Here is an 18,233-nt window from a genome sequence, read left to right on the forward strand (position 1 = left end):
GCCGCTAAATCCTTCTAGCCGCACGGACTTGAATCACAGACCACACACGCCGATACTTCAGACAATGGATCCTTGAACCTCGTCCTGCTGGCCACGCCCAACGCGTTTCGTCGTAAGACTTCGTCAGGGGGTGTGGCTAACGTCAATGTCCCATACAATTTATAGCAGACCGGCATAATTGACTTTAAGCAGCATTAATAATTGAATTACATCATATAAAATGCTAATAACATCAACAAACAACATACAATACTCTTAAAACATATATGTTATCCATAATAACAACACTGGCAGTTTTTATATAGTTTAAAATACATGAAAGATAAAATACACAAAAATAAAGATAAAATGACACTAATTACATCAATTAAGCATTTAAAATCACCTGAAAAGTAAAACCTCCGTTTCTATGTGGTTTTTTACTCCATCTATAATGTTTAGACACTATTATAAACAGGAACACAATGGAGCCAATGGCCCGACTACTATGCGTAAGAGTTAATAGCGTCTAAACAGCAAGTTTATAGTGCAGAAAATAGGTATTTAGTGTAGAAAAGGGGTAATGTCATAATTTTCATTCAGCCCAAAAGGGCTGATAGTATTGAGTGTATGTATCCAATACATTTCTCTCTTTCCCAATAATTTAGAGACATCACCTCCCCTATCATCTAATTCTACATGCTCAATAGCTTTAAAAGAAAAATTGCTGAGCAAACCCCCATTACAATAAAAAAAATGTCTAGGTACACTATGATCTTTCAATTTATTTGTAATACTCCTAGTATGCTCAAGTATACGAATTTTTAATTGTCTTTTAGTTTTTCCCACGTATCTTGCACCGCAAGAACACTCTAAAAGATAAATTACGGAGGTGGTCAGACAATTCATAAAACTTTTTATTTCCCAAGATTTTGATTTGGCACTATTCCAAATCCTCTTCCTATCTTTATCCATCAAGGGACATACCTTGCAATGATTGCATGGGAAACATCCTGTAATGCTGGTTTTACCTAACCATGTCTCACCTGGTGTATAGCTTAAATTACTTGGAGCTAATGAGTTTTTTAAGGATCTTGCTTTTTTGAATACTACTTGTGGGTATTTAGGTAACAGGTCTTTAAGAACAGGATCAAGTGCTAAAATGCCCCAGTGCTTTTGCAGAATCTTTTTAATATCATTACTTTTGGTATTATAAGTAGTAATAAAAGGCATAAAAGAGGAATCTCGTATATTACTTTTTTCTTTATAAACCAATAATTGTTTCCTATCTAGGCCATCAGCTCTTTCTTTACATTTAGTGACCAGTCCAGCTGGATACTGTTTCTCCAGAAACCTTTTTTCATAAAGTGCGGCTTGCTCATTAAATTTAACCTGCTCCCCACAATTTCTCTTTAGCCTCAGGAATTGCGAGTAAGGTATATTCGTTACCCACTTTTTCAAATGACAGCTCTTAAAGTGCACATAATTGTTGCTATCAACCTTCTTAACATATGTATAGGTATTGATGCTTTTCCCAGGGGTCCAGTCTGTTGAGTCAATCACCAAATCTAGAAACTCAATTTTGTTTTTTTGATAATTTGCTGTGAATTTCAGATTATAACGATTAATATTAAGAAAAACCATAAATCTGTTAAAATCATTCTCAGTCCCCTTCCAGATAATCAGTATATCATCTATATACCTATAAAAACTATGTATGAAATCTGAAAATGGATTATTATTAAAAATCACTTCTGACTCCCATTTTCCTAAATAAAGATTGGCGAAGCTCGGGGCATAAGGGGTCCCCATCGCACAACCGCACAGCTGGTTAAAAAAATGGCCCTGAAATGTAAAATAATTATTGTTAAGTACAAAACGTATACATTCAATTAGAAAGAGTCTCTGATCTTCACTTAGGGTTTCATCATTGCTCAGATAAAAGTAAATAGCTTCCAGTCCCTCTTTATGAGGAATACACGTATAAAGGGATTCTACATCAATAGTACACCAGCTATACTTGGGGTCCCAAACAATTAAATCAAGATTTCTTAAAACATGAGTAGAATCTTTGATGAAGGATTTTAAACCAAGTACATAATTTTTGATGTAAACATCAATAAATTGAGATAATTTGGATGTTGCCGAGTCAATCCCAGCAATTATGGGTCGACCGGGGGGTTTTATCAGCCGTTTATGGATCTTTGGCAAGTAGTAAAAGATCGCAAGTCTAGGATGTGGATTATATATATAATTAATCTCTTCTCTGCTTAAACAACCTTTCTTTAAACCATCTTCCAATAGTAGTCTAATATCTTCAACAATTCTCTGAGTAGGATCAGAGGTTAATTTAGTATAAGTAATCTCATCACCTAATAATCTAAAGGACTCTTCCAAATAATCAGTTCTATTCAAAATAACCACACCTCCACCCTTGTCGGCCATCTTAATTATAATATTATTGGAAGATGGTTTTAAGAAAGGTTGTTTAAGCAGAGAAGAGATTAAATGGCTGATAAAACCCCCCGGTCGACCCATAATTGCTGGGATTGACTCGGCAACATCCAAATTCTCTCAATTTATTGATGTTTACATCAAAAATTATGTACTTGGTTTAAAATCCTTCATCAAAGATTCTACTCATGTTTTAAGAAATCTTGATTTAATTGTTTGGGACCCCAAGTATAGCTGGTGTACTATTGATGTAGAATCCCTTTATACGTGTATTCCTCATAAAGAGGGACTGGAAGCTATTTACTTTTATCTGAGCAATGATGAAACCCTAAGTGAAGATCAGAGACTCTTTCTAATTGAATGTATACGTTTTGTACTTAACAATAATTATTTTACATTTCAGGGCCATTTTTTTAACCAGCTGTGCGGTTGTGCGATGGGGACCCCTTATGCCCCGAGCTTCGCCAATCTTTATTTAGGAAAATGGGAGTCAGAAGTGATTTTTAATAATAATCCATTTTCAGATTTCATACATAGTTTTTATAGGTATATAGATGATATACTGATTATCTGGAAGGGGACTGAGAATGATTTTAACAGATTTATGGTTTTTCTTAATATTAATCGTTATAATCTGAAATTCACAGCAAATTATCAAAAAAACAAAATTGAGTTTCTAGATTTGGTGATTGACTCAACAGACTGGACCCCTGGGAAAAGCATCAATACCTATACATATGTTAAGAAGGTTGATAGCAACAATTATGTGCACTTTAAGAGCTGTCATTTGAAAAAGTGGGTAACGAATATACCTTACTCGCAATTCCTGAGGCTAAAGAGAAATTGTGGGGAGCAGGTTAAATTTAATGAGCAAGCCGCACTTTATGAAAAAAGGTTTCTGGAGAAACAGTATCCAGCTGGACTGGTCACTAAATGTAAAGAAAGAGCTGATGGCCTAGATAGGAAACAATTATTGGTTTATAAAGAAAAAAGTAATATACGAGATTCCTCTTTTATGCCTTTTATTACTACTTATAATACCAAAAGTAATGATATTAAAAAGATTCTGCAAAAGCACTGGGGCATTTTAGCACTTGATCCTGTTCTTAAAGACCTGTTACCTAAATACCCACAAGTAGTATTCAAAAAAGCAAGATCCTTAAAAAACTCATTAGCTCCAAGTAATTTAAGCTATACACCAGGTGAGACATGGTTAGGTAAAACCAGCATTACAGGATGTTTCCCATGCAATCATTGCAAGGTATGTCCCTTGATGGATAAAGATAGGAAGAGGATTTGGAATAGTGCCAAATCAAAATCTTGGGAAATAAAAAGTTTTATGAATTGTCTGACCACCTCCGTAATTTATCTTTTAGAGTGTTCTTGCGGTGCAAGATACGTGGGAAAAACTAAAAGACAATTAAAAATTCGTATACTTGAGCATACTAGGAGTATTACAAATAAATTGAAAGATCATAGTGTACCTAGACATTTTTTTAATTGTAATGGGGGTTTGCTCAGCAATTTTTCTTTTAAAGCTATTGAGCATGTAGAATTAGATGATAGGGGAGGTGATGTCTCTAAATTATTGGGAAAGAGAGAAATGTATTGGATACATACACTCAATACTATCAGCCCTTTTGGGCTGAATGAAAATTATGACATTACCCCTTTTCTACACTAAATACCTATTTTCTGCACTATAAACTTGCTGTTTAGACGCTATTAACTCTTACGCATAGTAGTCGGGCCATTGGCTCCATTGTGTTCCTGTTTATAATAGTGTCTAAACATTATAGATGGAGTAAAAAACCACATAGAAACGGAGGTTTTACTTTTCAGGTGATTTTAAATGCTTAATTGATGTAATTAGTGTCATTTTATCTTTATTTTTGTGTATTTTATCTTTCATGTATTTTAAACTATATAAAAACTGCCAGTGTTGTTATTATGGATAACATATATGTTTTAAGAGTATTGTATGTTGTTTGTTGATGTTATTAGCATTTTATATGATGTAATTCAATTATTAATGCTGCTTAAAGTCAATTATGCCGGTCTGCTATAAATTGTATGGGACATTGACGTTAGCCACACCCCCTGACGAAGTCTTACGACGAAACGCGTTGGGCGTGGCCAGCAGGACGAGGTTCAAGGATCCATTGTCTGAAGTATCAGCGTGTGTGGTCTGTGATTCAAGTCCGTGCGGCTAGAAGGATTTAGCGGCTGCTGTTATCCTGTGAGCGACGGGGTTCATTGGTGCGGTTTTCCGGAGGCTCCACTGATGATCTACATCGCGCTGGTTAACTTTTACTTTAAATGTACGTGAGCGATACCGATGCCAGTAAAAACTTGTAATTCTATACTCACCATTGCGCCTTCCATTATTATATATATATATATATATATATATATATATATATATATATATATATATATATCTATCTATCTATCTAATTTCCCGGCGCTCAGCATACCGATGACAGGTTGCAGATATCTATTCTCCCACTTGGAATGTCCACGACACCCCTGTAGGGAGAATAAATAGCGTGCCCGCAATGGGCTCTTTTGCGCTCGTCCCGTTGCCGGCATTCTGCAGTCAGGATTCTGACCACCGGTATGAGGGGCGCCGGTATATCGATACCAACCCTATATTTTTTTATGTTATATTATATTATATTATATAACACTGAATCCAAAATGGTTAACAAAAGAGTTATACAAACGTAGTACAGACCACATAAGATAAACATATTAAGAAGAGTCTGCTTCTTTTAAACTAAATGGCAATGGGTCTATCACAGAAGATTTGGTCAATATTTGGAACCCTTACTGTCTGTACTATATTCATGCCAAGCCATCCACTTCACAAGTGAGGTTGGAGTAGAGCAGGGAATAGAAGCAGTTTCCATGGTGAAATGAAAGTGGACTTTGTGAACTACTTTAAGTAAGGAGGAGGTTGCTTCGAACATGGTGCTACGGCAGCACATGCAGCAATCAGAATATGGCCTAATACATACCGCTGATGGGGCAACACTGATGCAGTATAAAGGTGAAGTGCTAGAATTGGAGAAGGAGAGTAGAGGTCAAACCCAGGACTTTAAGAGAAAACGTCCGCCCAGAAATTACGGAGCAGAGGGCATATCCAAAAAACAGGAAAGACATGACCTACGTCTCCGCAATCTCGCCAGCAGAATTTGGAGCAGGAAAACCAAATTCTACACAATCTATTGGAAGTGAGGTATAACCTATTAATTATGCATCTCTCCTGTATTTGATTAAGACAACGAGACATACAATAGGACGTAATGTAAATTTTCTCCCACTGGGCATCCAATATAGGACAGCCAAAATCTAGTTCCCCACGGAATTGTAAAGACATCTCAGAGGGACACAACCCCAATAGGAAAGGTTACATCTGCTACCTCCTAAAGTGAAATGGGACAGTATTTCATTAGGGGGTAAACCTAGAAAGCCCAGTCACGTGTCACTACGGAACCAGTAACTGATTTAGTAGTATTGAAATATATCCCTAGAGTGGAGAGAATAGCGGGCTTGTAATGGAGGGAATGAAAGAAGCACTCCTCCATCCATCATATTGCCTATAGTTGTAATGCCCCGAGAAAGTGAAATTAGAGATATTAAGAACTGGAATGAGTTTGGAAATGGCCTGTAGAGAGAACTATAGTAGGGAGGTATATCTCAGGGACCAGCGAGACCAAATTTGTCACACACAAAGAATCTTTTGTAGAGAGAGCATGGGCAAAGCAGAAGGTCGCATATGTGTGAGCATCTACAAAAGGTCCACCAGAGGAAGACCGTAACAGTGAGAACTTAAGGGACATCCGGCATTTCATTATGGGCTGGCAAAACCATTCCTGAAGCTGGGCAAGTAGGCACGCTTCCCAGCATTTCATTAACTCCAGGAGGGCCAACCCACTGCGATTCTTAGGAATGATCATATAACCACGTGATTCTCTGAGGACATCTGTTCCAAATACATTTACTCAAAATAGAGCTGCACTTAGGGAAAATTTAAAAAAGGTAGAGTTTGAAAAAGTTACATAAGATTAGGCAAAAGGGACATCTTAAACGCTGTTAAATCGACCTACCCAAGAGTAAATTACATATTTCATCTCCATAGAGAGTCACGGTTATAAATAAGGCTCAAAAACAAACATTCAACAGTCAAAGGTTTGGTGGCCTTAGTATCGGCCAATGCTTACCAGCCCATTCACTTTTAAAGAGCGTTCTGTATGATTGACATGAATGAGGAACCGCTTGTATTGCGAATGGAAGCTCAGTCCGTTGTATGTTGCAGGAGATATCTCTTGTGACATATTGTTATCACCAGTAAATGGGCACCTAAGGGAAATCACAGATAATTACCATATGTTTGCTCATTAATGAAAAGCATACATTTCTTCTGCAGCCCTTTATAAGTCTGTGCATGGATTCTGTAAGACATCAGAAAGCTCTCTCCGATTAGCCACCATTACCTACAAAACCATCATCACTACCTCCCCTTCATACGTAACTACTCACTCTAGATCTAGCTCTGGCCTGGACCTCACCTGATAAGCACTCTCTCATGCCTGCCTACAAGCCTTCCTCCCTCTGATACCCACTTAGTGTATGGTACTCTCCATCCCTGTAATCAGACTCTCCTACAGCCTTCAAATCTTATCTGTTCATTACAGCTTACCCTACTCCCCACCTATATTCCCCCTACTAATGTACCCTTCACAGCTGACCCATCTCCACTCCGAGCCGTACTTGCTCCTCTCGTTTCAGCTGTGCATGTAAGCTCACGAACAGGACCCTCCCTTCCCTTAGTTTTCAGGTCTGCATTTATTTATCTTATATATCCTTGTGTTATACATATCCTGCGTTCCCACTGACCAGAGCATTATAGAACCTACAAATTAATAAAAATGCAGAGTAACTAGGGTAGTGCCAGTGGTGTCTGGCACACAGCGCATATGCTCTGTAGGTGCAGAATCGCCAGCAGCACCCCAAGGTTTTGTCTGCTCATCGACACCGCTAACTGCAGCACCCAGCTACTTGTTACATTAACACTACAGATAGCCGGCAGTGCTGCAGTTGCCCGTCCTCATGTTCCACCCCTCCCGGCTTCCCCCTCTGTGGCCGCAGTATTTGGGCGGAAGGGAGAGCAGGGCACTGACTGAGTTTCTCGATAGTCAGCCCACGGCATACAGGTCCAGCAGCCAGGAAGGTTGAACAGTCCAGCCCGGCCCCCAATAGCAGCAGCACTGCAGTGTATTGCATGCACCCGACAGTGACTGGCCCCACCCTGCCCTCACTCACAGAGATGGGGGAAGGGTGAGTGGCTGAAATTGAACGCTATGTACATTATACAGTGATATATATATATATATATATATATATATATATAAACCACAGCACTCGCCACCCCAGAAGCGGGGTGCATGTAGCCCATGGCCACCTACTTAAATATATACAAACAGAAAATTCAGCACTCACCATATAGCAAACTCACTTTTCTAATATTTGCAGTTATATTATGTGTGATACAGTTGCCAGGTTTTAATTTTTAAGACTCTGATAGTGTAGGACCTGCATGAAGATGGGGTACCTTGGCAAGCGGTTTGCAGGCTTCCGTGCATTGGCCAATTCACTAACTAAAATGTGAGGATAAGTGAGCTTGCTATGGCGAGTGCTGAATTTTCGGTTTGTATTTATGTAAGTAGGTGGCCATGGGCTACATGCACCCCACCCTATGAGTGGTAAGTGCAGACATTGCTCCCCGCTTCTGGGGTGGTGAGTGCTGTGGTTTTATATTTGTTTGTACAGTGCAGGGTTAATCTTTGGTTAACTCTTATTAACTGTAGAGATGAGCGGGTTCGGTTTCTCTGAATCCGAACCCGCCAGAACTTCATGTTTTTTTTCACGGGTCCGAGCGACTCGGATCTTCCCGCCTTGCTCGGTTAACCCGAGCGCGCCCGAACGTCATCATGACGCTGTCGGATTCTCGCGAGGCTCGGATTCTATCGCGAGACTCGGATTCTATATAAGGAGCCGCGCGTCGCCGCCATTTTCACACGTGCATTGAGATTGATAGGGAGAGGACGTGGCTGGCGTCCTCTCCGTTTAGAATTAGAATAGATTAGAGAGACACTTGATTTACTAATTTTGGGGAGCATTAGGAGTACTCAGTAGTGTACAGTGCAGAGTTTTGCTGATAGTGACCAGTGACCACCACTTTTATTTATAATCCGTTCTCTGCCTGAAAAAAGCGATACACAGCACACAGTGACTCAGTCACATACCATATCTGTGTGCACTGCTCAGGCTCAGGCCAGTGTGCTGCATCATCTATTATCTATATATAATATTATATATATCTGTCTGACTGCTCAGCTCACACAGCTTATAATTGTGGGGGAGACTGGGGAGCACTACTGCAGTGCCAGTTATAGGTTATAGCAGGAGCCAGGAGTACATAATATAATCCGTTCTCTGCCTGAAAAAAGCGATACACAGCACACAGTGACTCAGTCACATACCATATCTGTGTGCACTGCTCAGGCTCAGGCCAGTGTGCTGCATCATCTATTATCTATATATAATATTATATATATCTGTCTGACTGCTCAGCTCACACAGCTTATAATTGTGGGGGAGACTGGGGAGCACTACTGCAGTGCCAGTTATAGGTTATAGCAGGAGCCAGGAGTACATAATATATTATATAGTGAGTGACCACCAGACACACAGTGCAGTTTATTTTAGAGATGAGCGCCTGAAATTTTTCGGGTTTTGTGTTTTGGTTTTGGGTTCGGTTCCGCGGCCGTGTTTTGGGTTCGAACGCGTTTTGGCAAAACCTCACCGAATTTTTTTTGTCGGATTCGGGTGTGTTTTGGATTCGGGTGTTTTTTTCCAAAAACACTAAAAAACAGCTTAAATCATAGAATTTGGGGGTCATTTTGATCCCAAAGTATTATTAACCTCAAAAACCATAATTTACACTCATTTTCAGTCTATTCTGAATACCTCACACCTCACAATATTATTTTTAGTCCTAAAATTTGCACCGAGGTCGCTGTGTGAGTAAGATAAGCGACCCTAGTGGCCGACACAAACACCGGGCCCATCTAGGAGTGGCACTGCAGTGTCACGCAGGATGTCCCTTCCAAAAAACCCTCCCCAAACAGCACATGACGCAAAGAAAAAAAGAGGCGCAATGAGGTAGCTGTGTGAGTAAGATTAGCGACCCTAGTGGCCGACACAAACACCGGGCCCATCTAGGAGTGGCACTGCAGTGTCACGCAGGATGGCCCTTCCAAAAAACCCTCCCCAAACAGCACATGACGCAAAGAAAAAAAGAGGCGCAATGAGGTAGCTGACTGTGTGAGTAAGATTAGCGACCCTAGTGGCCGACACAAACACCGGGCCCATCTAGGAGTGGCACTGCAGTGTCACGCAGGATGTCCCTTCCAAAAAACCCTCCCCAAACAGCACATGACGCAAAGAAAAAGAAAAGAAAAAAGAGGTGCAAGATGGAATTATCCTTGGGCCCTCCCACCCACCCTTATGTTGTATAAACAAAACAGGACATGCACACTTTAACCAACCCATCATTTCAGTGACAGGGTCTGCCACACGACTGTGACTGATATGACGGGTTGGTTTGGACCCCCCCCAAAAAAGAAGCAATTAATCTCTCCTTGCACAAACTGGCTCTACAGAGGCAAGATGTCCACCTCATCTTCACCCTCCGATATATCACCGTGTACATCCCCCTCCTCACAGATTATCAATTCGTCCCCACTGGAATCCACCATCTCAGCTCCCTGTGTACTTTGTGGAGGCAATTGCTGCTGGTCAATGTCTCCGCGGAGGAATTGATTATAATTCATTTTAATGAACATCATCTTCTCCACATTTTCTGGATGTAACCTCGTACGCCGATTGCTGACAAGGTGAGCGGCGGCACTAAACACTCTTTCGGAGTACACACTTGTGGGAGGGCAACTTAGGTAGAATAAAGCCAGTTTGTGCAAGGGCCTCCAAATTGCCTCTTTTTCCTGCCAGTATAAGTACGGACTGTGTGACGTGCCTACTTGGATGCGGTCACTCATATAATCCTCCACCATTCTATCAATGTTGAGAGAATCATATGCAGTGACAGTAGACGACATGTCCGTAATCGTTGTCAGGTCCTTCAGTCCGGACCAGATGTCAGCATCAGCAGTCGCTCCAGACTGCCCTGCATCACCGCCAGCGGGTGGGCTCGGAATTCTGAGCCTTTTCCTCGCACCCCCAGTTGCGGGAGAATGTGAAGGAGGAGATGTTGACAGGTCGCGTTCCGCTTGACTTGACAATTTTGTCACCAGCAGGTCTTTCAACCCCAGCAGACCTGTGTCTGCCGGAAAGAGAGATCCAAGGTAGGCTTTAAATCTAGGATCGAGCACGGTGGCCAAAATGTAGTGCTCTGATTTCAACAGATTGACCACCCGTGAATCCTTGTTAAGCGAATTAAGGGCTGCATCCACAAGTCCCACATGCCTAGCGGAATCGCTCCCTTTTAGCTCCTTCTTCAATGCCTCCAGCTTCTTCTGCAAAAGCCTGATGAGGGGAATGACCTGACTCAGGCTGGCAGTGTCTGAACTGACTTCACGTGTGGCAAGTTCAAAGGGCATCAGAACCTTGCACAACGTTGAAATCATTCTCCACTGCACTTGAGACAGGTGCATTCCATCTCCTATATCGTGCTCAATTGTATAGGCTTGAATGGCCTTTTGCTGCTCCTCCAACCTCTGAAGCATATAGAGGGTTGAATTCCACCTCGTTACCACTTCTTGCTTCAGATGATGGCAGGGCAGGTTCAGTAGTTTTTGGTGGTGCTCCAGTCTTCTGTACGTGGTGCCTGTACGCCGAAAGTGTCCCGCAATTTTTCTGGCCACCGACAGCATCTCTTGCACGCCCCTGTCGTTTTTTAAAAAATTCTGCACCACCAAATTCAAGGTATGTGCAAAACATGGGACGTGCTGGAATTTGCCCATATTTAATGCACACACAATATTGCTGGCGTTGTCCGATGACACAAATCCACAGGAGAGTCCAATTGGGGTAAGCCATTCCGCGATGATCTTCCTCAGTTGCCGTAAGAGGTTTTCAGCTGTGTGCGTATTCTGGAAAGCGGTGATACAAAGCGTAGCCTGCCTAGGAAAGAGTTGGCGTTTGCGAGATGCTGCTACTGGTGCCGCCGCTGCTGTTCTTGCGGCGGGAGTCCATACATCTACCCAGTGGGCTGTCACAGTCATATAGTCCTGACCCTGCCCTGCTCCACTTGTCCACATGTCCGTGGTTAAGTGGACATTGGGTACAACTGCATTTTTTAGGAGACTGGTGAGTCTTTTTCTGACGTCCGTGTACATTCTCGGTATCGCCTGCCTAGAGAAGTGGAACCTAGATGGTATTTGGTAACGGGGGCACACTGCCTCAATAAATTGTCTAGTTCCCTGTGAACTAACGGCGGATACCGGACGCACGTCTAACACCAACATAGTTGTCAAGGACTCAGTTATCCGCTTTGCAGTAGGATGACTGCTGTGATATTTCATCTTCCTCGCAAAGGACTGTTGAACAGTCAATTGCTTACTGGAAGTAGTACAAGTGGGCTTACGACTTCCCCTCTGGGATGACCATCGACTCCCAGCGGCAACAACAGCAGCGCCAGCAGCAGTAGGCGTTACACGCAAGGATGCATCGGAGGAATCCCAGGCAGGAGAGGACTCGTCAGACTTGCCAGTGACATGGCCTGCAGGACTATTGGCATTCCTGGGGAAGGAGGAAATTGACACTGAGGGAGTTGGTGGGGTGGTTTGCGTGAGCTTGGTTACAAGAGGAAGGGATTTACTGGTCAGTGGACTGCTTCCGCTGTCACCCAAAGTTTTTGAACTTGTCACTGACTTATTATGAATGCGCTGCAGGTGACGTATAAGGGAGGATGTTCCGAGGTGGTTAACGTCCTTACCCCTACTTATTACAGCTTGACAAAGGGAACACACGGCTTGACACCTGTTGTCCGCATTTCTGGTGAAATACCTCCACACCGAAGAGCTGATTTTTTTGGTATTTTCACCTGGCATGTCAACGGCCATATTCCTCCCACGGACAACAGGTGTCTCCCCGGGTGCCTGACTTAAACAAACCACCTCACCATCAGAATCCTCCTGGTCAATTTCCTCCCCAGCGCCAGCAACACCCATATCCTCCTCATCCTGGTGTACTTCAACACTGACATCTTCAATCTGACTATCAGGAACTGGACTGCGGGTGCTCCTTCCAGCACTTGCAGGGGGCGTGCAAATGGTGGAAGGCGCATGCTCTTCACGTCCAGTGTTGGGAAGGTCAGGCATCGCAACCGACACAATTGGACTCTCCTTGTGGATTTGGGATTTCAAAGAACGCACAGTTCTTTGCGGTGCTTTTGCCAGCTTGAGTCTTTTCAGTTTTCTAGCGAGAGGCTGAGTGCTTCCATCCTCATGTGAAGCTGAACCACTAGCCATGAACATAGGCCAGGGCCTCAGCCGTTCCTTGCCACTCCGTGTGGTAAATGGCATATTGGCAAATTTACGCTTCTCCTCCGACAATTTTATTTTAGGTTTTGGAGTCCTTTTTTTACTGATATTTGGTGTTTTGGTTTTGACATGCTCTGTACTATGCCATTGGGCATCGGCCTTGGCAGACGACGTTGCTGGCATTTCATCGTCTCGGCCATGACTAGTGGCAGCAGCTTCAGCACGAGGTGGAAGTGGATCTTGATCTTTCCCTAATTTTGGAACCTCAACATTTTTGTTCTCCATATTTTAATAGGCACAACTAAAAGGCACCTCAGGTAAACAATGCAGATGGATGGATTGGATACTAGTATACAATTATGGACGGGCTGCCGAGTGCCGACACAGAGGTAGCCACAGCCGTGAACTACCGCACTGTACTGTGTCTGCTGCTAATATATAGACTGGTTGATAAAGAGATAGTATACTCGTAACTAGTATGTATGTATAAAGAAAGAAAAAAAAACCACGGTTAGGTCACTGGTATATACAATTATGGACGGGCTGCCGAGTGCCGACACAGAGGTAGCCACAGCCGTGAACTACCGCACTGTACTGTGTCTGCTGCTAATATATAGACTGGTTGATAAAGAGATAGTATACTCGTAACTAGTATGTATGTATAAAGAAAGAAAAAAAAACCACGGTTAGGTCACTGGTATATACAATTATGGACGGGCTGCCGAGTGCCGACACAGAGGTAGCCACAGCCGTGAACTACCGCACTGTACTGTGTGTCTGCTGCTAATATATAGACTGGTTGATAAAGAGATAGTATACTCGTAACTAGTATGTATGTATAAAGAAAGAAAAAAAAACCACGGTTAGGTCACTGGTATATACAATTATGGACGGGCTGCCGAGTGCCGACACAGAGGTAGCCACAGCCGTGAACTACCGCACTGTACTGTGTCTGCTGCTAATATATAGACTGGTTGATAAAGAGATAGTATACTCGTAACTAGTATGTATGTATAAAGAAAGAAAAAAAAACCACGGTTAGGTCACTGGTATATACAATTATGGACGGGCTGCCGAGTGCCGACACAGAGGTAGCCACAGCCGTGAACTACCGCACTGTACACTGGTTGATAAAGAGATAGTAGTATACTCGTAACAACTAGTATGACGACGGTATAAAGAATGAAAAAAAACCCACGGTTAGGTGGTATATAATACAATTATGGTTGGACGGACTGCCTGCCGAGTGCCGACACAGAGGTAGCCACAGCCGTGAACTACCGCACTGTACACTGGTTGATAAAGAGATAGTAGTATACTCGTAACAACTAGTATGACGACGGTATAAAGAATGAAAAAAAAAAAACACGGTTAGGTGGTATATAATACAATTATGGTTGGACGGACTGCCTGCCGAGTGCCGACACAGAGGTAGCCACAGCCGTGAACTACCGCACTGTACACTGGTTGATAAAGAGATAGTAGTATACTCGTAACAACTAGTATGACGACGGTATAAAGAATGAAAAAAAAAAACACGGTTAGGTGGTATATAATACAATTATGGTTGGACGGACTGCCTGCCGAGTGCCGACACAGAGGTAGCCACAGCCGTGAACTACCGCACTGTACACTGGTTGATAAAGAGATAGTAGTATACTCGTAACAACTAGTATGACTATGACGACGGTATAAAGAACGAAAAAAAAACCACGGTTAGGTGGTATATATTATAATACAATTATGGATGGACGGACTGCCTGCCGAGTTCCGACACAGAGGTAGCCACAGCCGTGAACTACCGCACTGTACACTGGTTGATAAAGAGATAGTAGTATACTCGTAACAACTAGTATGACTATGACGACGGTATAAAGAAAGAAAAAAAAACCCACGGTTAGGTGGTATATAATACAATTATGGATGGACGGACTGCCTGCCGAGTGCCGACACAGAGGTAGCCACAGCCGTGAACTACCGCACTGTACTGTGTCTGCTGCTAATATAGACTGGTTGATAAAGAGATAGTATACAATACTACTAATATACTGGTGGTCAGGCACTGGTCACCACTAGTCACACTGGCAGTGGCACTCCTGCAGCAAAAGTGTGCACTGTTTAATTTTAATATAATATTATTTATCATGTACTCCTGGCTCCTGCTATAACAACCTGCAGTGCTCCCCAGTCTCCCCCACAATTATAAGCTTTATATACAATACATTGATGTGCAGCACACTGGGCTGAGCAGTGCACACAGACTGAGTCACTGTGTGACTGTGTATCGTTTTTTTCAGGCAGAGAACGGATATATTAAATAAAACAAACAACTGCACTGTCTCTGGTGGTCACTGGTCACTGTGGTCGTCAGTCACTAAACTCTGTCTGCACTCTCTTCTAATCTACAGTATCACAGCAATCTCTCTCTCTCTCTCTCTTCTAAATCTAATCTAAATGGAGAGGACGCCAGCCACGTCCTCTCCCTATCAATCTCAATGCACGTGTGAAAATGGCGGCGACGCGCGGCTCCTTATATAGAATCTGAGTCTCGCGATAGAATCCGAGCCTCGCGAGAATCCGACAGCGTCATGATGACGTTCGGGCGCGCTCGGGTTAACCGAGCAAGGCGGGAAGATCCGAGTCGCTCGGACCCGTGAAAAAAAAAAGTGAAGTTCGTGCGGGTTCGGATTCAAAGAAACCGAACCCGCTCATCTCTAGTTTATTTAATATATCCGTTCTCTGCCTGAAAAAAGCGATACACACAGTGACTCAATCAGTCACATACCATATCTGTGTGCACTGCTCAGGCTCAGGCCAGTGTGCTGCATCATCTATATATATTATATATCTGTCTGACTGCTCAGCTCACACAGCTTATAATTGTGGGGGAGACTGGGTAGCACTACTGCAGTGCCAGTTATAGGTTATAGCAGGAGCACATAATATTATATTAAAATTAAACAGTGCACACTTTTGCTGCAGGAGTGCCACTGCCAGTGTGACTAGTGACCAGTGACCTGACCACCAGTATATAATATTAGTAGTATACTATCTCTTTATCAACCAGTCTATATATTAGCAGCAGACACAGTACAGTGCGGTAGTTCACGGCTGTGGCTACCTCTGTGTCGGCACTCGGCAGCCCGTCCATAATTGTATATACACCACCTAACCGTGGTTTTTTTTTCTTTCTTTATACATACATACATACTAGTTACGAGTATACTATCTCTTTATCAACCAGTCTATATATTAGCAGCAGACACAGTACAGTGCGGTAGTTCACGGCTGTGGCTACCTCTGTGTCGGCACTCGGCAGCCCGTCCATAATTGTATATACCACCTAACCGTGGTTTTTTTTTCCTTTCTTTATACATACATACTAGTTACGAGTATACTATCTCTTTATCAACCAGTCTATATATTAGCAGCAGACACAGTACAGTGCGGTAGTTCACGGCTGTGGCTACCTCTGTGTCGGCACTCGGCAGCCCATCCATAATTGTATATACCACCTAACCGTGGTTTTTTTTTCTCTCTTTATACAGTACATACATACTAGTTACGAGTATACTATCTCTTTATCAACCAGTCTATATTAGCAGCAGACACAGTACAGTGCGGTAGTTCACGGCTGTGGCTACCTCTGTGTCGGCACTCGGCAGCCCGTCCATAATTGTATATACCACCTAACCGTGGTTTTTTTTTCTCTCTTTATACAGTACATACATACTAGTTACGAGTATACTATCTCTTTATCAACCAGTCTATATTAGCAGCAGACACAGTACAGTGCGGTAGTTCACGGCTGTGGCTACCTCTGTGTCGGCACTCGGCAGCCCGTCCATAATTGTATACTAGTATCCAATCCATCCATCTCCATTGTTTACCTGAGGTGCCTTTTAGTTGTGCCTATTAAAATATGGAGAACAAAAATGTTGAGGTTCCAAAATTAGGGAAAGATCAAGATCCACTTCCACCTCGTGCTGAAGCTGCTGCCACTAGTCATGGCCGAGACGATGAAATGCCAGCAACGTCGTCTGCCAAGGCCGATGCCCAATGGCATAGTACAGAGCATGTCAAAACCAAAACACCAAATATCAGTAAAAAAAGGACTCCAAAACCTAAAATAAAATGGTCGGAGGAGAAGCGTAAACTTGCCAATATGCCATTTACCACACGGAGTGGCAAGGAACGGCTGAGGCCCTGGCCTATGTTCATGGCTAGTGGTTCAGCTTCACATGAGGATGGAAGCACTCAGCCTCTCGCTAGAAAACTGAAAAGACTCAAGCTGGCAAAAGGCAAAGCACCGCAAAGAACTGTGCGTTCTTTGAAATCCCAAATCCACAAGGAGAGTCCAATTGTGTCGGTTGCGATGCCTGACCTTCCCAACACTGGACGTGAAGAGCATGCGCCTTCCACCATTTGCACGCCCCCTGCAAGTGCTGGAAGGAGCACCCGCAGTCCAGTTCCTGATAGTCAGATTGAAGATGTCAGTGTTGAAGTACACCAGGATGAGGAGGATATGGGTGTTGCTGGCGCTGGGGAGGAAATTGACCAGGAGGATTCTGATGGTGAGGTGGTTTGTTTAAGTCAGGCACCCGGGGAGACACCTGTTGTCCGTGGGAGGAATATGGCCGTTGACATGCCAGGTGAAAATACCAAAAAAATCAGCTCTTCGGTGTGGAGGTATTTCACCAGAAATGCGGACAACAGGTGTCAAGCCGTGTGTTCCCTTTGTCAAGCTGTAATAAGTAGGGGTAAGGACGTTAGCCACCTCGGAACATCCTCCCTTATACGTCACCTGCAGCGCATTCATAATAAGTCAGTGACAAGTTCAAAAACTTTGGGTGACAGCGGAAGCAGTCCACTGACCAGTAAATCCCTTCCTCTTGTAACCAAGCTCACGCAAACCACCCCACCAACTCCCTCAGTGTCAATTTCCTCCTTCCCCAGGAATGCCAATAGTCCTGCAGGCCATGTCACTGGCAAGTCTGACGAGTCCTCTCCTGCCTGGGATTCCTCCGATGCATCCTTGCGTGTAACGCCTACTGCTGCTGGCGCTGCTGTTGTTGCCGCTGGGAGTCGATGGTCATCCCAGAGGGGAAGTCGTAAGCCCACTTGTACTACTTCCAGTAAGCAATTGACTGTTCAACAGTCCTTTGCGAGGAAGATGAAATATCACAGCAGTCATCCTACTGCAAAGCGGATAACTGAGGCCTTGGCATCCTG

The 18,233-nt window shown here is 43.1% G+C and overlaps 1 protein-coding gene across 1 annotated transcript in view; it reads right to left on the reverse strand.

Annotated features, from left to right (window-relative positions):
• LOC135050100 (zona pellucida sperm-binding protein 4-like) overlaps positions 1-18,233 on the reverse strand; it is an 80,223-nt gene that overhangs the window by 30,104 nt on the left and 31,886 nt on the right. The window contains exon 9 of the mRNA XM_063956258.1: positions 6,660-6,798. Within this exon, the coding sequence (XP_063812328.1) occupies positions 6,660-6,798 (139 nt within the window). The remainder of the gene's footprint in view (positions 1-6,659; positions 6,799-18,233) is intronic.

Source organism: Pseudophryne corroboree, chromosome 2, assembly GCF_028390025.1.
Source record: "Pseudophryne corroboree isolate aPseCor3 chromosome 2, aPseCor3.hap2, whole genome shotgun sequence".
Classification (NCBI taxonomy): Eukaryota; Metazoa; Chordata; class Amphibia; order Anura; family Myobatrachidae; genus Pseudophryne; species Pseudophryne corroboree.